A 23,047-nucleotide genomic window follows, 5' to 3' on the forward strand; every position below is an offset into this window, starting at 1 on the left:
GCATGCGCCTGCCGGCCGGTTTAGGCAGCAGGGCTCCCAGGCCGCTGGGGAAAGAGCTGGAGGCGCGTGCGCACTGGCAGCCTCGTCCAAGCCCTGAGATTTGCGCAGGCGCGGTGCAGAGCGCGCGGGAATGCGGCAGTTATTCGACGTGACTCCTAGAGCTGAAGCAGGTGGCATGGCTCCCCTTTTGCTAGGCTGACCGAGTTGCGTTGGTCCATTGAGGAGAGTCTGTCGCGAGTTCAGTGTGGTGTCCGTTGCTCTCGAGATCTGAAGGACCTCTTCTCGACCCTGGGTGTCTCTGGAGTGGACGCCGATAGTTTTTGCTGATGGCGGTTGTGGTGTGGGGGGCTGGGGACTGCGCGGGCGGGCCGTGGAGTCGCTTGTCACTCCTCACCCGGCTCACACACGTACTCTCCTCCAAGGGTATTAGGTGGGTGCTCGCAGTTCCGCTTTCGCCGAGGAGGTTTGCACGGTGTACCCCACAGCTGTGGGGCCGGGGCGAATTCCTAGGGAAGGTTTGGGGCCCTGGGACATCACCCTCTCAGCCGATTTCCCCCGGGGCCCAGGACCGGGCCCCACTGGGTCGGATGGAAAGTGGAGAAAGACAAGGGCCCGAAGGGGCTTGCCCCACTGGTTTACACTCCAGGCCCCAGGAGGAGCGATTAGGAAGGCGGCCTTGGGTCCGTTGTGAAGCTGTAGAATCTGAGCTAGACCTGAAGGGCCTTTAAGCTTTTGTCCGGAAAAGTGGTATTGGATGGAACTTTGCAGATGCCTGGGGGATAGCTAAACCTATGATGCCTTTCTGCCCCTTTCTGTCAGCCCCACCTTGTGAAAAAAGTGGACCGTAGAGGTGACTCTGGTAAAGAATCCACCTGCCAAGCGAAAGACTAGTTCATTTCTAGGTTGGGAAGATCCCCTGGAGAAGGAAATGCCAACCCATTCCTATTTTCTTTCCTGGAGGATCCCATGGACAGAGGATCCTGGCAGACTATAGTCCATGTGGTCACATAGACTCTGATGGGACTTAAGAGTCTAAATAGCAGCAGCAGCATGGTCTTAGAAAAAACTCTACAAATCTAATTGTAAAAAATATATCTCAAGAGTATTGAAGCAAAACATTGAAAGCAATGACATTGACACAAGAAGCATGTAACAGAGTTTGGAAGAAGATAATCCTGAAAAATCTAGTATCTCCTACCTCTTTAGTTTTTAGATACTTAAGGTATAGAGCCTTAGAGAGTAATATTGTGGCATTTCACCAATTACAGGTGAGCTCTCTTTTGCCACCCCTGCCACAGTTCATTTGTGTGAAGGAATCTAACCTGGAAATGCTGGGAATAAATATCTTTATGGTTTTTATTTCTTTCACCAAGGAGGTTTTTTGTTTTGTTTTCAGCATTTCAGTTGAAGTATATTTTTTATTTCTTTACTTGCTTTAGAAAGTCATATTTACATTATTCTGATGTATTTTTCAGTAAATATGCAATTATGAAAAAAATTTCTTTGACTCATATCCTTTTCTTGTGATGTACCTTTTATTTTTTTATTTTAAAAGTTTTTTATTATCCACTTTCAGACTTGAGACAGAAGTTAAAGGAGATGTAACAGGCTGATGAGAGGATACATCTGATGTTCCATCAGAGATTGGCAAGCTTTCTGTAAAGAGCCAGATAATAAATTTTTTTGAACTGTGGTGTAGGAGAAGACTCTTGAGAGTCCCTTGGACAGCAAGGAGATCCAACCAGTCCATCCTAAAGGAAATCAGTCCTGAATATTCATTGGAAGGACTGATGATGAAGCTGAAACTCCAGTACTTTGGCCACCTGATGCAAAAAACTGACTCATTGGAAAAGACCCTGATGCTGGGAAAGATTGAAGGCAGGAGGAGAAGGGGACGACAGAGGATGAGATGGTTGGATGGCATCACCGACTCTATGGACATGAGTTTGAGTATGTTCCGGGAGTTGGTGATGGACAGGAAAGCCTGGTGTGCTGCAGTCCATTGGGTCACAAAGAGTCAGACATGATTGAGCGACTGAACTGAACCAAACTGAATAAATTTTTAAAATTTTGTAGGCTATTTTGTATTGATACCACTTGAGGCTGCTGTTTTACCTTGACAGCAAAAGTAGACAAGTTCTCAACAAATGAGTGTCACTATGTTTCAGAATCTTTATGGACACTGACATTTTGAATTTCATGCAATTTTTGTGGGGTAAATGGGTATGTCTGGATTTATTTCTGTGTCTGAATTTAGAGGCTAAGGTGGGGTAAATTTTTACTCGATTGATAAAATTCATGTTTGAGTCATTGTCCATGACACGTGCTAGCACCTGATGGGTTCTAGACTCTTTCTGATACCTGAGGGATCCAGAGTTTGTTCCTCATAAAATTCACACCTTGAAAAAATACTTTCAATGTACAGAGTCCTCCAGTAACTCAGCAATCAACCACAGGAATAGAAGGAAACCAAGAGATGAAGGGGTCAGCTCTGTAAGGAAAGTCAACATAGCTTGTGTCCTTAATCATGACTTAGCTCATTCAAGACTGTTTACCTCAGAATCATTGCTGCTTCAACAGAAAGGAGTAGGAAAAAAAAACTTGGAAAAATAAAACATTTTTGAGTGAGAAAGGAAACCCACAGTTAATTTAATTCAAAGTATTGGGTTCAGTGAGGGTAAGCATAGTAGGTTCCTTAAGACAAATGTTTGTTTAGAGTTAAAGCAGGAGCTGGAAAACCTTAAGGTAAATGAAATTCACATTTTCAGAGAGGTACAAGCAAAGGTCATGGAGGCAGAGGAAAAGGAGCAACTAACATGGGAGGCGGAGCAGATGGGAATCAGTGAAGATTTTACAGAGGAGATGGTGTTTTAGTGAAGCTTTGCAGGATTAATATTTCACCAGATAGAGAAGGAGAGACTAGCGAGCCATCTAGCCAAGGCTCAGACATGAAGATACATTGGGTGTGGGGAAATACAGCGGGAAATGAGGCTGGAAAGATGCGTTGAGATGTGGACAGGCCCCATTTAGGGGCCTGACACACGTGAAGTGCCTGGGGTGCACAATTTAAGATGTTCACTCAGGGTTAGACAAGTGAAGGGTTGGCACAGTGGCTTTCATCATTAAGTAGAGGGTTGATTTCAAAATCTCCCATGTTCTGGTAAGATGGAGTAGATGTACCTATCCTTCAGTCAGTTCAGTCACTCAGTCATGTCTGACTCTTTTTGACCCAATGAACCACAGCATGCCAGACCTCCCTGTCCATCACCAGCTCCTGGAGTCCACCCAAACCCATGTCCATTGAGTCAGTGATGCCATCCAAGCATCTCATCCTCTGTCGTCCCCTTCTCCTTCTGCCCTCAATCTTTCCCAGCATCAGGGTCTTTTCAAATGAGTCAGTTCTTCGCATCAGGTGGCCAAAGTGTTGGAGTTTCAGCTCCAACATCCGTCCTTCCAATGAATATTCAGGACTGATTTCCTTTAGGATGGACTGGTTGGATCTCCTTGCTGTCTGAGGGACTCTCAAGAGTATTCTCCAACAGCACATTTCAAAAGCATCAATTCTTCGGTGCTCAGCTTTCTTTATAGTCCAACTCTCGCATCCATAAATGACCACTGAAAAAACCATAGCCTTGACCAGATGGACCTTTGTTTGCAAAGTAATGTCTCTGCTTTTTAATATATTGTCTAGGTACCTTATGTTTTGTATTAACTGTGCAACTAAACCCTAAACATGTAAAGCAAGACTCTGAAAGATGGAGAGAAGAAAACAGACAAGCTAGTAACCTTTGAGATTCAAGGAAACCTGGTGGTGAGTCCCCTGGATTCTGTTTTTTCCTCACATTTCCAGACTTGGATCTGAAGAAGCTGCTGCTGCTGCTAAGTCGCTTCAGTCGTGTCCGACTCTGTGCGACCCCATAGACGGCAGCCACCAGGCTCGCCTGTCCCTGGATTCTCCAGGCAAGAACACTGCAGTGGATTGTCATTTCCTTCTCCAATGCATGAAAGTGAAAAGTGAAAGTGAAGTCGCTCAGTCGTGTCCGACTCTTAGCAACCCTGTGGACCGCAGCCCACCAGGCCCCTCCGTCCATGGGATGTTCCAGGCAAGAGAACTGGAGTGGGGTGCCATTGCCTTCTGAAGAAGCTGGCAACCTGCAGACACCACTGGGGGCAGATAAAAAAGCCCAACAAAAGCCTACTGTTTCTGTCCAAAGGAGTAGGAAGCAGGCAGCCTAAAAAGACAGTATTCCAGCCAAATACCACAGAAAAAACTATGGCCCTACTCCTCCCCGTCTCCCCACCACTCCCTTCTCCCAGCAGAGACTGCGTGGAGAAACTAGACTTCCATTCCACCAGGCTGTAAAGAAATTTCCCAAGCCCCTCTTTCCAGGTTAGTGCCAGAGAAAGGTAAGTAGAGCTGAGACTTTCATCCCTAGGTAGTAACACGTCTTCCTATTCTCTGTGTTGGTAGTGGAGACCTTGGGAACTCTGGACTCCCGCACTCACCTGGTAGATATGAAACACTATTCCATCTAACTGCTGGGGTGATATCAGAGGAAGTCTAGAGGAAATTCAGGATTTTTACTATCTCCCAGCAGTAACAAAGACACCTCCACAATGGTGTCACTGGAGACCAAAAGGATGAGGGATGTTTTCTCAGTGTTCACCATGAGAACCTAATTGATCTCCTAGAGGTAAAACTCATGAAAGTGTGCCCCTGAGACCCCAGGGGGAGTGTTTTGTTTTTTTTTCTTAAGCTAGTCCTCATTGATTCTCCAGCAATTCATCAATTACTGTTTAAGTGTTACTACCCGTTGCTGGTTCCAGCAGTGGCTCCTGCTCCTGGCACGCTGTATGCTATGATTCTCTGTATTCACCTGCCTCTTAGATTTTTGGGGGAGTGAAGTGAGTGAAAGTCGCTCAGTCGTGTTTGACTCTTTGTGACCCCATGGACTGAATTCTCCAGGCCAGAATACTGGAGTGGGTAGTCTTTTCCTTCTCCGGGGGATCTTCCCAACCCAGGGATCAAACCCAGGTCTCCTGCATTGCAGGTGGATTCTTTACCAGCTGAGCCACAAGGGAAGACCTTGGGGAAGAGGGGTGGCTATTTTCCCTGTGACTTCAATTCTCTTGTTTACTTAAGAAGACTTGTCGGTTTTCAATTTGTTCTGATTTTTTCCTTGTTTTGAGGATGACGGTTCCCAAACTCTTTGCGTTTTGGAGTGGAAATTGGAAGTTCATGTTCATTTTAGTTTATTTTTTCTTTCTGTTCCTCAGACTGGATAATCTCAATTGACCTATCTTCAAGTCTACTAGTTCTTTCTTCTGCCTCCTCAAATCATTTGTTGAACCCCTCCAGTGAATTTTTCTTTTTTTCCTATTTTCATACTTTCCTTTAGTTCTTTAGAAATGGTGTATTTTAGACATGTTTAAAATAGCTGATGTAAAGTCTTTGTCAAGCAGAGCCATCACCTGGGCTTCTTCAGGGAAAGTTTTTATTGATTTCTTGCCTCCTCCTCATTTTATGGGCCATACTTTCCTGTTTCTTTGCATGTCTTGCCTTTTATTGAAAATTGCACATTTGAAATAACATAGAGTTCCCTGATGGCCTAGTGGTTAGGATTCTAGGCTTATATCACATGGCCTGGGTTCAGTCCCTGGTTAGGGAACAGAGATCCCACAAGTCACATGCTGTGTCCCCCCTACTCCCCCAAAAGCAGGATAAAACACTGTAATACAATATGGCAACTCTGGAAATCAGGTTCTCCCCATTCTCCAAGTTTTGTTATACTTGTTTAGTGACTTTTCTCAACTAATTCTGTGTAAAGTCAGTATTCTTTGTCATGTGTAAACACTGAAGTCTTTATCGATTAGCTTAATAATCAGCTAATGATTGGACAGGTGAAGTCACTCAAGTCGTGTCTGACTCCTTGTGATCCCATGGACTGTAGCCTGCCAGGCTCCTCTGTCAATGGAATTTTCCAAGCAGGGATACTGGAGTGGGTTGCCATTTCCTTCTCCAGGGAATCTTCCCAACCCAGGAATCAACCCCAGGCCTCCTGCACTGCAGGTAGCCTCTTTACCATCTGAGCCACCAGGATCCAGTGTACTGCCCAGTCTTTCGTGAGGGGCTCTGTGTGCATACTGGGGCATGCCTTCAGTAGTAGCAACCAAGAAGTTGAAAACTGCTTTTACCTTCAATTTCCTGCTTGGGAAAAGGTCAGCTGAGGTATGATGCACAGGGCCATCTCATGTCATTCTGAAGCATACTCATAACTCTGCATGCACACAGCTCTACATATGTGCACAGACTTTAGATTTGTTCAAAACCTCTATGGATCTAATTCACCAGTTTTTCCATAAAGAAGGCTAAGCATCAAAGAATTGATGCTTTCAAATGTGGTGCTGGAGAAGACTCTTGAGCATCCCTTGGACTGTAAGAAGATCAAACCAATCAACCCTAAAGGAAATCAACCCTGAATGTTCATTGGAAAGACTGTTGCTGAAGCCAAAGCTCCAATAGTTTGACTACCTAATGCAAAGAGCCAACTCGTTGGAAAAGACCTCGATGCTGGGAAAGATTGAAGGCAGGGGGAGAAGGGGATGACAGAGGATGAGATCACTGACTCAATGGACATGAATATGAGCAAACTCCGGGAGATTGGAGGACAGAGGAGCTTGGCATGCTACAGTCCATAGGGTCACAAACAGTCAGACATGACTTTGCAACTGACCGACAACAATTATTTGCCCCAAATATTATCCACTGCTCAGAGAGCCAGGAAGTGAAAACTTTTTGCCAAAAGTTTTGTGAGAAGACTTCTTGCACTGAGTGGACTCCAAGTTGGGTCAAATACAGATAGCTTTGCAAGCGAGGTCTTTCAGAAAAACAGATGAGTCAGATAATGACAGTTCTTGGGAATGAGGCTTTGAAAGAGCTCAACTTCTATTCTGCTCCATCTGGTTGGCTGCGTTGGAATCAGGGCTATTGAAACTAAGGCTTCCATGGAGCTGGAGAATGAATGATGAAACAGTGCCACAAAGCATGCTAGCATGCTGTTCATACTGAAATTCAGTTCTTAAATATTCCTTGAGCTGCTGAAAGCTTATAGTTAGTATTCAGAGTCAGAAAAACCTGATTCTGACAATTTGGTTTTTTTGCCAGATTTTCATTGCTTTTATAAAGGAGAGAATTTTCAGAGATCTTATGCCACGATTTTTGGTGATAACTCCCCTGCTGTTTGTACTTCACCCAGGGTTTGGCCAGAGCAGCAAGGACTGTCCCTTTGTAGTTAAATTAATTCTTTCATTTAATGGAACCAGCTTTGCTGGTGTGAGTACCTTGAAATCATAGAACCCCAATTTAAAAGATATCCTGATATTCAAATTGCTTTTTGAAATCTTTTTGTCTTAACCATAAAGTATGATAATATTCTGAAGTCAGTGAACCTATGCTTGCTAAGTCGCTTCAGTCATGTTCAACTCTTTGTGACCCCACGGACTGTAGCCCACCAGGCTCCTCTGTCCATGGGATTCTCCAGGTAAGAATACTGGAGTAGGTTGCCATGCCCTTCTCCAGTGAACTTCTATCTGAATTCTGTTAAATGGCTACAAGTATATAATATTTCCTTGTGTTGCTAAAACAGAGTCTAAGCAGCCTTCTATAATTGTACTTTTAGAAATATTGAGCATTTTTAGATATTAGCCTCCCCACATCACTGCCTTTTTATTATATTGAAACCCCAGATTTGCCTTTGATTAACAGTCAAACCTTAAAAAAGTCTTCTGAGAGAAACAGAACCTGAAAATGTGAAATTGAAATGAAATGATTTAAAATGGTATTTGGGCATTTACATGTCCATTGGTGCCACAATATATCTGAACATGGAATGGAATTCAGAACTCCATGAAAGAGAGCTGATGTCCAAAGAGTTGATGTCACACAGTGTATGGCCTGATTGGCACAGAAGTTGGAGCTGGACAGTTGATTCTCCATTCTGCTCTGGTGGAGGCTGCACTTCTAAAAGCGAGCTCTTCAAACTTACATCCCAATTACTCCTAACAGGGACAGTTAGAATTTTCTTTCTCAAATTAAAGGTTTGAGAAATCCCTGATAAGATGTACTGTTCCTTCAAGTTTATTTTAATTGTAACTTTTTTTTACTGTCAGCCTTCATCCAGCTTTGACGACTTCGATTCTCGTAAGTATGCTTTGGTGGTTGGATGGTTTCATTCTCTCTTCCGGGTCACTTTACCCCAGTTTAAGGGCGTTAGATTAAATAAACTGCTTATTTCACATAACTTGGACTTCCTGGAAAGATTTAGGGTTTAGGAGAAAATTGGCAGTTGTCAGAGGGAGAATGGAAAAACTTCCTTTTCCTGAAACACGTATCTTTTACAAAAGGGATGAGTATATTGTTAGGATTAATGAACATAACATTTTAAGAAAGTGTTCCCTTAATAATTGCTGTCGGAGATTTTTAAGCCTAATGTACAGAAGGGGTTTAATTCTGACTCTGAAAGTGAACAGAGGTGACTCTGAAAGTGAACCTGGAGGCCCAGATGTATGGAAGTAAAACCACTTGCTCCAGCGTAGGCAGGTTTGTTATCTACAGCTGCACTTTACTACATGTGAAAGAGAGAAAAAGATTCTTCCCACTGTCTTTCCTTCTTTCTCTCTGGACTTTGTGTTTCAGTCCCATCTCACTTAGAAATGAACCTTTTTCCCCATCTCTGGGCTTACTTATGGTCCTGGGCACCCCCCTAGGAAGACTCATTTGTGCTTTACAAGCAGTGGGTTCATTCTTCTTCCACTGAAGGAAGCATACTGTGGTTGCTAAGTGACTGTGGGGAGGGAAGCCACATTCACTGCTTGCCTGTACTTCTCTGTCTAGATAAAAACTCCAAAGTTAACGCGATAATTATGTTCTGCATTGGTGGCGCTATCCTGTTGGCCATGCTCGTTCTGATGGCTGTCGTCATCTGTCTTTACTACAAAGTAGCCAACGCACTAAAGTGAGTGATGTGGGTAAGAGGGGCTAACACCCCCTCACGTGGGATCCTGGGGCTCCGTGCTTGAGCGGGGTCATCCCCGGCCCTGTGGCCGCACCCTGGGTGAGGTCAGGAACAGCGGGAGGGTTTGAGAGGACTGAGGAGGGGAAGGTAGAATCTGGCTTTCTACCCTTTCCGGTCTAAGGCTGTGAGCTCACAAGAAGAATGTTCTCACCTGGTGGGTCTGTGCTGCTTTGCCGTCCCTTGGCCTCACTGGGTTTCAGTGAGGAATCAGCAGGTCGATTCCACAGGACTGCAGACTGCAGATGACATGACTGAGTCTGCCTCTGCTCACTCGGAGGACAGGATGAGCTGATGTTCCCCCTGCCTTAGTTGGGGAGCTCTCAGTGGGTCCTTGGCTTTGGGCACAGTGGGATGGGCCTGTAGGACCCTGGGAAAGCTGAGTTGTGTGAAGATTATGGGGTTTGCCTCACCAGGGAGTGTAAATCAGAACAGTTCAGTTCAGTCGCTCAGTCGTGTCCGACTCTTTGCGACCCCATGAATCACAGCACGCCAGGCCTCCCTGTCCATCACCACCTCCCGGAGCTTACCCAAACCCATGTCCATCGAGTCGGTGATGCCATCCAACCATCTCATCCTCTGTCATCCCCTTCTCTTCCTGCCCCCAATCCTTCCCAGCATTAGGGTCTTTTCCAATGAGTCAACTCTTTGCATGAGGTGGCCAAAGTATTGGAGTTTCAGCTTCAACATCAGTCCTTCCAATGAACACCCAAGACTGATCTCCTTTAGGATGGATTGATTGGATCTCCTTGCAGTCCAAGAGACTCTCAAGAGTCTTCTCCAATACCACAGTTCAAAAGCATCAATACTTCGGCATTCAGCTTTCTTCACCGTCCAACTCTCACATCCATACATGACCACTGGAAAAACCATAGCCTTGACTAGACGGACCTTTGTTGGCAAAGTAATGTCTCTGCTTTTAAATATGCTATCTAGGTTGGTCATAACCTTCCTTCCAAGGAGTAAGCGTCTTTTAATTTCATGGCTGCAATCAACATCAGCAGTGATTTTGAAGCCCCCCAAAAATAAAGTCTGACACTGTTTCCACAGTTTCCCCATCTATTTCCCATAAAATGATGGGACCAGATGCCATGATCTTAGTTTTCTGAATGTTGAGCTTTTAAGCCAACTTTTTCACTCTCCTCTTTCACTTTCATGAAGAGGCTTTTTAGTTCCTCTTCACTTTCTGCCATAAGGATGGTGTCATCTGCATATCTGAGGTTATTGATATTTCTCCCGGCAATCTTGATTCCAGCTTGTGCTTCTTCCAGCCCAGCGTTTCTCATGATGTACTCTGCATATAAGTTAAATAAGCAGGGTGACAATATACAGCCTTGACGTACTCCTTTTCCTATTTGGAACCAGTCTGTTGTTCCATGTCCAGTTCTAACTGTTGCTCCTGACCTGCATACAGGTTTCTCAAGAGGCAGGTCAGATGGTCTGGTATTTCCATCTCTTTCAGAATTTTCCACAGTTTATTGTGATCCACACAGTCAAAGGCTTTGGCATAGTCAGTAAAGCAGAAATAGATGTGTTTCTGGAACTCTCTTGCTTTTTCGATGATCCAGCAGATGTTGGCAATTGGATCTCTTGTTCCTCTCCCTTTTCTAAAACCAGCTTGAATATCTGGAAGTTCACGGTTCACGTATTGCTGAAGCCTGGCTTGGAGAATTTTGAGCATTACTTTACCAGCGTGGGAGATGAGTGCAATTGTGCGATAGTTTGAGCATTCTTTGGCATTGCCTTTCTTTGGGATTGGGATGAAGACTGACCTTTTCCAGTCCTGTGGCCACTGCTGAGTTTTCCAAATTTGCTGGCATATCGAGTGCAGCACTTTCACAGCATCATCTTTGAGGATTTGAAATAGCTCAACTGGAATTCCATCACCTCCACTAGCTTTGTTCGTAGTGATGCTTTCTAAGGCCCATTTGACTTCACATTCCAGGATGTCTGGCTCTAGGTGAGTGATCACACCATCGTGATTATCTGGGTCGTGAAGATCTTTTTTGTACAGTTCCTCCGTGTATTCTTGCCACCTCTTCTTAATATCTTCTGCTTCTGTTAGGTCCATACAATTTCTGTCCTTTATCGAGCCCATCTTTGCATGAAATGTTCCCTTGGTATCTCTAATTTTCTTGAAGAGATCTCTAGTCTTTCCCATTCTGTTGTTTTCCTCTATTTCTTTGCATTGATCCCTGAGGAAGGCTTTCTTATCTCTCCTTGCTATTCTTTGGAACTCTGCATTCAGATGGGAATATCTTTCCTTTTCTCCTTTGCTTTTCACTTCTCTTCTTTTCACAGATATCTGTAAGGCCTTCTCAGACAGCCATTTTGCCTTTTTGCATTTCTTTTCCATGGGGATGGTCTTGATCCCTGTCTCCTGTACAATGTCATGGACCTCTGTCCATAGTTCATCAGGCACTCAGTCTATCAGATCTAGTCCCTTAAATCTATTTGTCACTTCTACTGTATAATCATAAAGGATTTGATTTAGGTCATACCTGAATGGTCTAGTGGTTTTCCCTACTTTCTTCAATTTAAGTCTGAATTTGGCAATAAGGAGTTCATGATCTGAGCCACAGTCTGCTCCCGGTCTTGTTTTTGCTGACTGTATAGAGCTCTCCATCTTTGGCTGCAAAGAATATAATCAATCTGATTTTGGTGTTGACCATCTGGTGATGGCCATGTGTAGAGTCTTCTCTTGTGTTGTTGGAAGAGGGTGTTTGCTATGACCAGTGCGTTCTCTTGGCAAAACTCTATTAGCCTTTGCCCTGCTTCATTCTGTACTCCAAGGCCAAATTTGCCTGTTACGCCAGGTGTTTCCTGACTTCCTACTTTTGCATTCCAGTCCCCTATAATGAAAAGGACATCTTTTTTGGGTGTTAGTTCTAAAAGTCTTGTAGGTCTTCATAGAACCGTTCAAGTTCAGCTTCTTCAGAGTTACTGGTCAGGGCTTAGACTTGGATTACCGTGATATTGAATGGTTTGCCTTGGAAACGAACAGAGATCATTCTGTCGTTTTTGAGATTGCATCCAAGTACTGCATTTCGGACTCTTTTGTTGACCATGATGGCTACTCCATTTCTTCTAAGGGATTCCTGCCCACAGTAGTAGCTATAATGGTCATCTGAGTTTAATTCACCCATTCCAGTCCATATTAGTTCGCTGATTCCTAGATCAGAACAGGGAGTGTTAAATTTGGGGGAAAGGGACCTTCAAATATGGGCGAGACTGGTTGTCAGAGGCAGCGGTGTCCCCACGCGTGAACGTTCCAAGGAGACAGCACGTTTCCCAAACGGAGCCCTGCGTCAAGCTCTGAATGGCCTGGTTTTCATTTCCAGCTCCTCCTCCACTTGTATGTGTTAGATGAAGTCACTGAGCTTCTCCGTGTCTCAGATTCTTTATGTGATAAGTGGGGAGAATAACACACACACAAAAAAGCCGCAGTCGTGTCCCCATTCTAGGGAAGCTCAGTCTGTGAGCAGGCAGGAAACTCCCAGCACCCAGGAGGCTGACTTGGCACCCTCCTGGGTCGTGCTCTGCACTTGGCGGACCTGGGTGATCACCTGGGTGACCCGCACTTGCAACTCCCTCTCCCTCATTTGCTGGAACCTGATCTTACATGTCTGGCACTCTTAGGAGAGGAAGGGATTGGACAGGAGCTTGGGATGAGGGCAGAGTTGCTTTCCTCTCGGGCTGGTGTCATGGATTCGATTGGTTCCAGGCCCAGACTTTCCAGATCCCCCTGACAGTTGTAACAGGTGGACCAAGAAGAAAATTTCTAATCCTATGCTCTATGTATGTCTTTTCTTAAGCTTGCCAAAGTTACCTGTTTGTTTGGCCTTAAAAAATAATCCAGCCGTGATCACCCCGGACAAGGTCAGTGCGGCCCTCACCGTTGGGTCTTACCCCAGCCTCCAGTGCTGTGAGGAATGTAACTTGTATTCCAGCTTCGATGCCCTGCCTCCATGCTGCTGTAATGTAAACGAGGGGCTCTGACTTGGGTGGGTACAAATATCTTCATGAACAACATTTCTTTCTTAGTAGAGTCTTTTATTATTCAAGTCAAGTTTTATACTGTTTCCATTATATCATGTACTATATACCGTATTTATGTGCTTTTGAATAAATGCAATATTGAAAATAACCCTCTCTGCCTCCAGTATTGTTGTTGTTGTTAGTTGTAAAAGTACTTAAATTTGTGTCTTACCCACTTTGGGACTTGGGGCAACCAGCTTATCATATTATATTGCAATATAAGGAGAGTTAAGAGTAGAAAATACATCTATATATACAACCCCAGGGAAAAAAAAATAGATGTTAGAGTGTTTCCAGTTTCAGACCCTGCTATAAACTTCCCGTGCCCGAGCCCTTCTCCTTCTATGGGCTTCCTTCACTCTCATCCAGCTTGCTCTGCCATGGACATTGTCATATGGCCAGGAGGGAACCGCCATTCATCCTAGAGGGTATCAGCCAGGAGGGCTTTCTCTGAGTGGAGGGCACTGATTTGTGTAATGATGGGGTTGAGCTCCGTGATGTCAAAAGGACATTTTAAAAACCTGAGATCCCTCCTCCTTCTATCCTCCAAATCTTCAGAAGCCGATTTTCTTCCTTTTGCATCACTGTTAACACTGACTTTTGCTGACTTGGCTGTTTCGTTTAATCTTGAACTGCAGAGAAGACCCTCCTGCTGAGTAGTGAAGCCCAGATCCTTCTGGTCTCAGCAACAGGCAGAGGGGTGCAGCCCTCTTCATTCCTGCTCGGGATGCTCCCTTCTGTTCCTGCTCTTTCCTCTGAGCCTCTGAAACCCCCTTCCAACCCCAGACTCTGTTTGTAACCAGTTTGTACTTTCCCTCATTAACACAACCTTTGCTTAGTCAGCATCCCGTGTTTTACCCAAAATAAGGAATTAACTAGTGACAAGTGGTTGGTTACCTACTAAAAAGGATGAAAAAGGATAACAGGAAATAATGAGGGACAGCTACTACCTCTAGGCTCACAGGGAGAAAGCGATGGTAGAACTAAGCATTTGGAAGAGACCACCTCCTGGCGAAGAGGCAGTCCTCTCAGCTGAGGGCTTGGCTGAGGAAGGTATATTCAGCACTTTGGAGCCAGTAGGGTGAGCTGCTCTCACACAGTAGCTCTTGGGGTGGCCGAGAAACTCCCTGGAGGGTGTCATGAGTGCCCCCAGTCTCAGGAAGGGTTTCGAGAGGCAAATTCAAGGCCGCACCTTCCCTGGAGCCTGCCCCAAACCTTCCAGCTGGAAGTGACGAGTCCTTCTTGGGTGTCCCTGGAGCACTTCCTCTCCTGGCATCTACTACTTCCTGCCTCATCTTAGGAGTTCAAGTGCACTTGGATTTTCTCTTGTCGCCAGCAAGCCCCTGAGCCTCAGTGTAATTTCCTTCTGAGCCCCACTCAGTGGTCAGCACAGTGCCCAGCACCCAGGAAGCCCTGGGCAAGTGTGTTCCAAATGTGGGGAGCACACCCTAAGTCCAGGCATTGCAGGGTGCTTGAGGGAGGCAGGCTGGAGTAAGGGGTTCTTTGAGACACCCCTCTGGTGGGGAGTAGGAACAGAGCATAACAGAGAGGCTTTAGAACCGGGCAGACTTGGTTCAAAACCAACTGTGCCTTTCACAAGCTCGAGCCACTGGAGTAGTTGCTTAACCTGTCTGAGCCTCAGTTTCCTTAATGTAAAATGGGAGGGAGGGCTGCCCAGCTGGCAGCCACTTCCCTGATGCCCAAAATCTTTCTTTTTACTCCTATGTATGAGTATACAGTGTGCCAGGGGATACACCATGGAGATAAAGGCAAACAAGTCCTTAGGTGCCTGATTGAATTCCAAGTCCAAATCAAAACAGATTCCCCCCATTTTCTTGTTAATAGTTTCATGTAGATCTTCCAAATACTTCCCCCAGCGGCCATGCGGGTCAGTGTCCTCTGCATTCCTTCATACAACTTAAACACAGCTACTGCCAAGATCTTTTCTAATGTGAAAAGAACTTAACTAGATTGGGAAAATCAAATTAAGTATTTAAAAGCAGCACTTGAAAACTGTCTGGTTACTGGCCCATCAACCATTCTTCTATAAGGAACTGAGTGAACACCTGCTGATGGCCATGCAAGAGGGGTATTCAGAGGTGCATCAGGTGGAAGAGCGTAATACTATGAAACCTGTCAAATATTGTGACCCACTAGAGAGTGTAAAATCCCATCACCAGGAATTAAAAAAAAAAAACACCTCCTTTGTAGTGGAGTGATTGCGCTATACAATGCGTGATTAGCATATAATATATAATATCAATGCTATTTTTCTATAGTTTTAGCAGCCTCAAAGGAGTGTCTCAGACCTGCTGGGTGGAGCTGAAAGTCCAGGCACCATCTGACTTGAGGGTGCAGGGTGGTCCTTGTTGCCCGCCCAGCTCTTTACTCTGCCTTCTCTGACAACACCCTGGGGAGGGAGGGGAGGAGAGGCGAGAGGATAGGTAAGGGGCACTGAGAGCAGGTGGAAGTCCAGGCTCCCCACTTCACCTTTGCTGGCTAGGCAGGGGTGGGGCCACAGTTTTACCCGTGGAGCAAGTAAGTTATTGTCTCAGAGTTTTCTAGAATTGCCCAGCTGCCTCTTTGTTGGTCCTCTGGCTAGAGAAAGCAGGTTTCTCTCAGGCCATTTTTGTCTGTACTAATCGGAACTTCCGGTCTGTACCTTTCTTCTTGTTAAGTGCATTTTGATCCGTATGACATGAGATGCTGAACAGTAGCCATGGTTTTCAAACTTCATCATTCCTAAGAATCACCTGAGTGCTTTTGGAAAGAACAGCTTCCTGGGTCCCATTCCCTGAACTACACCCAGAGTACCTGAACTGGAAGTTCATTGGACCCTTATTTATTTTTCTTTAAAAAAATTTTATTCCTGCATTTATTTGGCTGTGCCAGGTCTTCGCTGGGCATGCAGGAACTTTAGTTGCAGCATGTGAACTCTTAGGTGAAGCATGTGGGATCTAGTTCCCTGACAAGGGATCGAACCTGGGGCTCCTGCATTGGGAGTGTGGAGTGTTAGCCACTGGACCACCAGGGAAGTCCCTTGTTTATTTATTCTTGAAAATTCAGTGCATTAATTGTCAACACTTTTCACATTAGGGATTTGCTAAGAGCCATACGGTGCTAATTTTGGAAGCTCTTAGCCTTCTGCTTTCTCTGCAAGATTTAGACAGGTACCATTGGCAAACTTTTAAAGGGGGAAACTCTAGCAGCTCTTGGTAACCTGGAAAAACTCTTTAAAAATTTGAAGCACTTGCATAAAATAGATTCCAGATGCTAAAATCATTGTTTCATGTGACTGAGGATGAAGCTACTTGTGAGAGATAATTAACTCTGGATATAAAGATGCTACCTTCATCAAGCTGACCATTAATTACATATCAACTTCTACTATGTATCTGCAGGGAACTTACTTTGACCAAGATGGTTTTCCGTGAAGGGCATGTTTGCAGTGAAACTGACATGTCTCGCTTTAGAGGCAATGTCCCTCCTCAGATCACTTATCAGATTTTTATCTCTCAGGAATTTGGGGTTCACTTCCGGGCCCCATCAAACACTGCCCTCCTCCCTGAGGGACTTGACAATAGTGTATTATCATCTCGTACATGCTATTTATTGACAAAGATGGGAACAATATCCCCTGGACTTGAGAACTCACGTGTTAAATATTGTTACTAAATATTTCTTGAAAAACAAGAGAAAAAAAAAAAAGTCTGTTTCTTTAAAAACAACTTTGAAGGCACTGAGCCTAGTGCAGAATTCTTTCTGTTCTTTCTGAGAGATTAGATTATGTGGGTGCTGCCCTTCTTTTCAGGGAGGACGTGGGACTATGCTAATCTTTCTTTGTCTGCTTTTCAGGTTTCCTGTAAGGCTTTGAAGATCTGGGAAACAGACTAAGCACCCGGTAGCTCACAGAACAGTCCTGAGGGGTTCCTGTGATTATTGCTCACGCTCTCATTTGCAAGCTTAACCCAAACTCAACAAAGCCAAGGCCCAATTTGTTTTCTTTGAAACAGACAAATAAAGCTCATTTTGTGTAAACGACAATGAGTAAATGACATTTGATTCAATTGACCAATAATTATAGTTAAAAAAAAAAAAGAGCAGTGATTTTCTGACAGACACTTACTTTATTCTTCACAGGGCCCTTGGTAAGATCTGAAAATAAATTCTCACACCACCAGAGGGACAGAAACAAAAAGATCCACCTACTAGCATCTAAGCATTAAGGAGCCAAAAATATCTTTTAAGTGCAGTATGGTATCAAGAGATAACTTTTCTTTATGACATGTTGTAGAGTTTAAGACAGTGATCAAGTTCTTGATAGTGAAGATTTATAAAATGCAAGACTCCTAGCTGCAAAGAGAGCAATTGCCTTAGAAATTTGGTAATCAGACAAGATTTACTTGGCAATCAACCTCAAAGAGAACCTCTGTAGCTCTTTTATCTGTCTCTATGAGGACAACCTCAGATTTATCCAACATTACTTGGCTGAGCAGAAATAAAATTTGCTTCTAATTTCTAACAGGTTGATGTGGAACTCGGAGAAATCACCCATGAATCTTTCTCTGATCAGTTCCTTTGTGGATCTCCAGTGGTCCCACCATTTGGAAATGCTCAGCCTGCTCTTCTGTGGCCTTCCTGGGGCCTGTGCCCCTCTTACTCTGCCCTGCACAGCCCTGGGAGCATCGGGAGGAATGGTCCCCCACTTTGCAGATGGTGACCTTACACTGCAGATAGATCACGTCATAGTTGGTGAGAATGCTGAAGATGCTGAACTTGAATTGGGCTACATTCTTTTGCCGGGAGTGCAGGTTGATATAAGTATTGTCTTTGATGCACCTGATGGGAAGAAAAACCCCAGGTCAAGAGAATTAATTTAAAGCACGCTGTTGTTTGTTGTTTGGTCGCTCAGTCATGTTGGACTCTTTTTGACCCCATGCACTGCAGCCTGCCAGGCTCCTCTGTCCATGCAATTTTTCAGGTGGGAATACTAGAGCGGGTTGCCATTTCCTACTCCAGGGGATCTTCCTGACCCAGGGATCAAACCTGCATCTCTTGTGTCTCCTGCACTGACAGGTGGATTCTTTACCACTGTGCCACCTGGGGAGTCCCAATTTAAAGCATGATGTGAATTAATTCTGGCTCAAATAATTGGGCTTGGACACAAACCTCTGAATTCCAAACAGAGTTCCTCCCACTACCCACCCTTTCTTTCTTATATGAAAAAAATGAGATGGTTGGATGATATCACTGACTCGATGGACATGAGTTTGAGCAAGCTCTGGGAGTTGGTGATGCACAGGGAAGCCTGGCATGCTGCACTCCACAGGGTCGAAAAGAGTTGGACACGACTGAGTGACTGAACTGAACTGAACTGATGAGAGGAAAAAAACCACCATTCCTAGCCAGAAATAGAAAGGCACTGTAAAACATAATAAAAAAAACAAAACAAAGTAAATTCTAGCCAGAACTATTACCTACTCTGTTTTTTCAAAAGGGTGGATTAAAAGTGGTAGCTATATTATTTGAGGGGCTTCCTTGGTAGTTCAGCTGGTAAAGAGTCCACCTGCAATGAAGGAGACCCCAGTTCGATTCCTGGGTCGGAAGATCCCCTGGAGAAGGGATAGGCTACCCACTCCAGTATTCCTGGGCTTCCCTGGTGGCTCAGATGGTAAAGAATCCTCCTGCAATGCGGGAGATCTGAGTTCAATCCCTGGGTTGGAAAGATCCTCTGAAGGAGGGCATGGCAACCCACTCCAGTATTCCTGCCTGGAAAATCCCCATGGATAGAGGAGCCTGGCGGGCTACGGTCCATGGGGTTGCAAAGAGTCGGACATGACTGAGCAACTAAGCACAGCACAGTACATATTATTTGAACTTATTTTAAAATTTATTTTGTGTAACTACTGAAAAACTAAAGAAAGAAGTAAAGGATATATCAAGAGAGGAGATAAAATGGAGTAAAATAAAAGGCTCAATTAAAACCAGCATATAAAATGCATTAAGCCAGCATTAAAACCAGAGAAGGCAGAAAAAGGAGAATTGGGGGCAGAAACAAAGAACGAGTGCAACAAATAGAAACAATTACCAGGATGGTAGATTTTAATCCAACTACATCAACTATCACTTTGAATGTGAATGATTTAAATATACCAATTTGAAGACACAGGCTGCCAGAATAGATTAAAAAAACCAAGATCCAACTATATGCTGTCTATAAGAAACCCATTTTAAAAATATTAAGACAAAGGTTAATTAAAAAGTAAAAGGATAGAGAAAGATTTACCAAGCTAATACCAATCAAAAGAAAGCTAGAATAGCTATATTAATTTCAGACAAAACAGACTTCAGAGCCAGGATAATTATTAGAGATGAAAAGGGGCATTACACAACAATGAAGGGGCTGAAAGAGGATGAGATGGACATGAGTTTGAGCAAACTCAGGGAGATGGTGAAGGACAGGGAAGCCTGGCATGCTATAGTCCATGGGGTCACAAAGAGTTGGACCTGACTTAGCAACTGAACAACAACAACAAGCCCCCACCTTAGGAAACTAGAGAAAGAAGAGCTAATTAAACCTGTTAATAAAATAAGCAGAAGTATGACAGTTGTTAAATTCTGGCCTCTCTGATTGAGGGCAGGAGGAGAAGGGGACGATAGAGGATGAGATGGTTGGATGGCATCACTGATTCAATGGACATGAATTTGGGTAGACTCCGGGAGTTGGTGATGGACAGGGAGGCCTGGCGTGCTGCAATTCATGGGGTCGAAAAGAGTCAGACACGACTGAGCGACTGAACTGAACTGATATATATAGCCACTCGGCTTACAGGATCTTGGTTCCTCGACTAGGGATTGAACCTGGGCCATAGTTGTGAAAGCACTGAGTCCTAAGCACTGGACCACTAGGGAATTCCCTCTCCTTGACAAATTTTGAAACGGGAGACCTGAAAAGGGAAGCGCTTTCTCTCTCTGACTCTGTGCAGCTTAGTGCCACATCTGTGCACCTCCCACACCATGGCTCACTCTCCCTGCGGAAGGTGCTGCCTCTTGCCCTCCCCAAATTTTGGAAACAGGCACCATGATGCCTCTCAGTGGCTTTAGGAAGTTCTCACCACTTTAGTGGCTCTCACCACTCTGGAGCTGCCATCAGAAAGTGAGTTTTGATGTCTTCACACTGGTTGCCAATTACCCACCCATAAGCATTTTGCCCTGGTTGGGGGATAAGAGAGGTATAAAGGCAAACATCTTGCCTGAGTTCTAATTTGGCAAATGTTCTCTCTAACCAAAGGTGCCAGAATAAACCTCATCACTGTAAGAGCTTAGCCTGCGATAACCCAGCAGCCCATCAGTGCTGGCCAAGTACCCTGAGGAATGGGGAATGCAATAGTTATAAAACTTGGAGAGAAGAGAGGCATGAGTCAGCAGAGCCTGAGACAGCACGGGCTCTGCCTAGGACTCTTTGGGGATTCAAGGGACGTTGTCCAGACTTCCTATAATTATCTGCCCTCAGCTGGGATCAGAGGGATGGTTAGGGTCTTGGCTCCACCTCTGGGCAGGGTGAAAACTCTGGGCACAGTGTTCTGATTTAGGGCTGCCAGTTAAGAAGACAATGGTCAGACTTCCCTGGTGGTCCAGTGCTTAAGAATCTGCCTGCTAAGGCAGGGGACACAGATTTGATCCCTGGTCCTGGAAGATGCCACTGGGCAACTAAGCCTGTGCACCACAACTACTGAAGCCCGCGCTTGCTCGCGGGTCCACACTCTGCAACCGGAGAAGCAACCACAACGAGAAGCCCCCGCACCACAGTGAAGAGCAAGCCCTGCTCATCAACACCAGAGAAAGCCCAGTGAGCAGCAGTTAAGACCCAGCGCAGACAAAAATAAACATAAATGAATCAATTGTTGTTGTCTAGTCTCTAAGTTGTGTCCAACTCTTTGTGACCCTATGGACTGCAGCCTGACAGGCGCCTCTGTCCATGGAATTCTCCAGGCAAGAATACTGGGGTGGGTTGCCATTTCCTTCTCCAGGCAATCTTCCTGACCCAGGGATCAAACCCGCGTCTCCTGCATTGGCAGGCAGATTCTTTACTACTGAGCCACCTGGGAAGCCCAGGTAAATAAACAAAATTATTAAAAAAAAAAGAAAAGAAAAGCAAGGAAAAAAACAGGTCCCCCAAAGGAATAACAGGAAAATAGTCAACCACATCAACCAGAGAGGGCCTTCCATTTTCCTTACCCTTGCTGGATCAAATCATACTTGACAGTTGTAAAGTCACTAGGGTCTGGAGAAGCCACACAGGTATCCACAAGGAGCTGCAGGCTGGGGTTGGGGCTGTGGAGTGTGGCCTGGAGGAAGATCTCTTTCCTCTGGCTGGTGTAGTGAGGGCCCGTATTCTCTCCATGCTGGGACGGGGGCAACTTGAGGAATGATATGGACACATCGTAGCCAGCGTTCTCCCCAGGGACAATTTCCACCGCTGACGGGCCGTCCACCCTGCAGGTGAACTTGAGCTGAGGCACCCTGTGCCGCATGACAACTTGGCCCGGGTGGCCCCTGGTTCGGCCTCTGACGGAGTTGGAGTAGCTGAGGGAGCTGCGGCTTTCCTGGGAGGAGAGGGGAGAGTTGGTGGCCCGTGCTCCCGACTCCCTGACCAGCCATTTCTTCACGAGCGGAGACCTCTGCTCTGTGCCCGCCACTCGGAGCCAGTTTGCTGAGAAGCTGGAGGGTGTGAGGCCTCAGGCATGACCTCTCTGGTACCTCAGGTCATGAGGGGTTTCCTTATGTCCCTGCTTCTGGGAGTTTGGGGTGCATGCAGGGAACCCTGAGTGTGTGAGTCTGGACTCCCTTCTGCCCTCTTGTGGGGGCCAGGCTTGGGGAGACAGGGTGGGAGGTCCACACTGGCTGCCAAATTCTTCCACTGCTCCGCCCTGCCCCTGACCCTAGACCAACCCTGGCTCCTTGTGAGCTGCGGGCCTGGCCCTATGGACCCTCGCTCTCAGCCTTGCTCCTTCAAATCCAACATGACTTCAAGGGGCCAAGAGGGTGCTGGAGGCTGATGAGTAGGGGCCTCCAGCAGCCTCCTTCCCATAGCCTGGTGGGTCATGGAGACTCATCCTGGCCAGGGATGTTTGTTCAAGGAAGCCTTGGCCTGTGTGCCTCAGATCCAGTGGCAGTCTGCCTTGAAACCCTCCAAGGAAAGCCCCGACAGCTTACAGCAGTGTTTCTCACTGGTCTGCCTTGTTTTCCTTTCTTTTTTTTTGCCCCTAAGAACCTGTATCTCTCTTCCCCTTTGAGGAGGCTGTCACCCTTGTTGAGAATGCACAGCTTAGAAGAAAAGCTAAACTCCACTACTGCGTGGCCCCACCCGATTCCAACCAGACTTCGGGCTTCCTGTGGTTCACGGCCCTGAGTCTCTCCCCTGACCTCTTCAAGCTGGTTGCTGCCTCGAGGCCTCTGCACCCCTCTGCTGACGCCCTGCTTGGAGCCCTCCTCCTGTTCCTCTGTACCTGCTTTATGTCCTTTTTCAGGCCTCGGCTCTTTGACCACCCTATTCAAAAGTGGTCTTCCACCCCAAAGCATTTTCTATCCTTTTGCTCGTTTGACTGTCTCCTTAATCCTTTTCAAGACAAAGGACTCTCATCTGTGTGTTTATTCAGGACCTGTCTCCCTTCTCTCAAATGTAAGAGCCATGGAGCTGTGGTCCTGTCAATCATATTGGCTGCTGTGTCCTCAGCACCTAGAAGGATGCTCATTCCCTGACTCTGAAATCTGACATGGGACCTTTAGATAGCGCTACCTTTCCCCATAGGTGCTTAGGGACTTACAAAACAAGATCCCTATGCTATTCATGTATTCTTTCTGCAGGTGGTTCCTGACTTGCTATCTCTTCTGGCCCCAGAACTGTGGTCAGCACAGGAGGCTTGCAGGGGGAGCTG

General features: G+C 45.6%; 2 protein-coding genes and 1 long non-coding RNA gene across 3 annotated transcripts in view; 2 read left to right on the forward strand and 1 right to left on the reverse strand.

Annotated features, from left to right (window-relative positions):
- Positions 1-117: 117 nt before the first annotated feature.
- Positions 118-3,998, forward strand: LOC145539418 (uncharacterized). Its single transcript, XR_014077779.1, has 2 exons — positions 118-1,102; positions 3,528-3,998. It is a non-coding gene; the product is annotated as an uncharacterized LOC145539418 (long non-coding RNA).
- A 3,946-nt stretch (positions 3,999-7,944) lies between these two features.
- On the forward strand, positions 7,945-17,147 carry LOC145539415 (protein FAM24B-like). The gene is made up of 4 exons (XM_081573462.1): positions 7,945-8,200; positions 8,894-9,014; positions 12,887-13,075; positions 16,965-17,147. Exons 1-3 carry the CDS (start codon positions 8,119-8,121, stop codon positions 13,068-13,070), a joined length of 387 nt encoding a protein of 128 aa, XP_081429588.1. The 5' UTR covers positions 7,945-8,118; the 3' UTR covers positions 13,071-13,075; positions 16,965-17,147.
- Positions 17,148-17,221: 74 nt separating this feature from the next.
- LOC145538552 (scavenger receptor cysteine-rich domain-containing protein DMBT1-like) overlaps positions 17,222-23,047 on the reverse strand; it is a 63,207-nt gene continuing 57,381 nt past the window's right edge. The window contains exons 37-38 of the mRNA XM_081570747.1: positions 21,348-21,715; positions 17,222-17,948 (exon numbers count right to left, since the gene is read on the reverse strand). Coding sequence (XP_081426873.1) covers positions 17,657-17,948; positions 21,348-21,715 — 660 coding nt within the window. The 3' untranslated portion in view covers positions 17,222-17,656. The remainder of the gene's footprint in view (positions 17,949-21,347; positions 21,716-23,047) is intronic.

This window comes from Giraffa tippelskirchi, chromosome 2 (genome assembly GCF_054371585.1).
Source record: "Giraffa tippelskirchi isolate mGirTip1 chromosome 2, T2T-mGirTip1v1.2.pri, whole genome shotgun sequence".
NCBI lineage: Eukaryota > Metazoa > Chordata > Mammalia > Artiodactyla > Giraffidae > Giraffa > Giraffa tippelskirchi.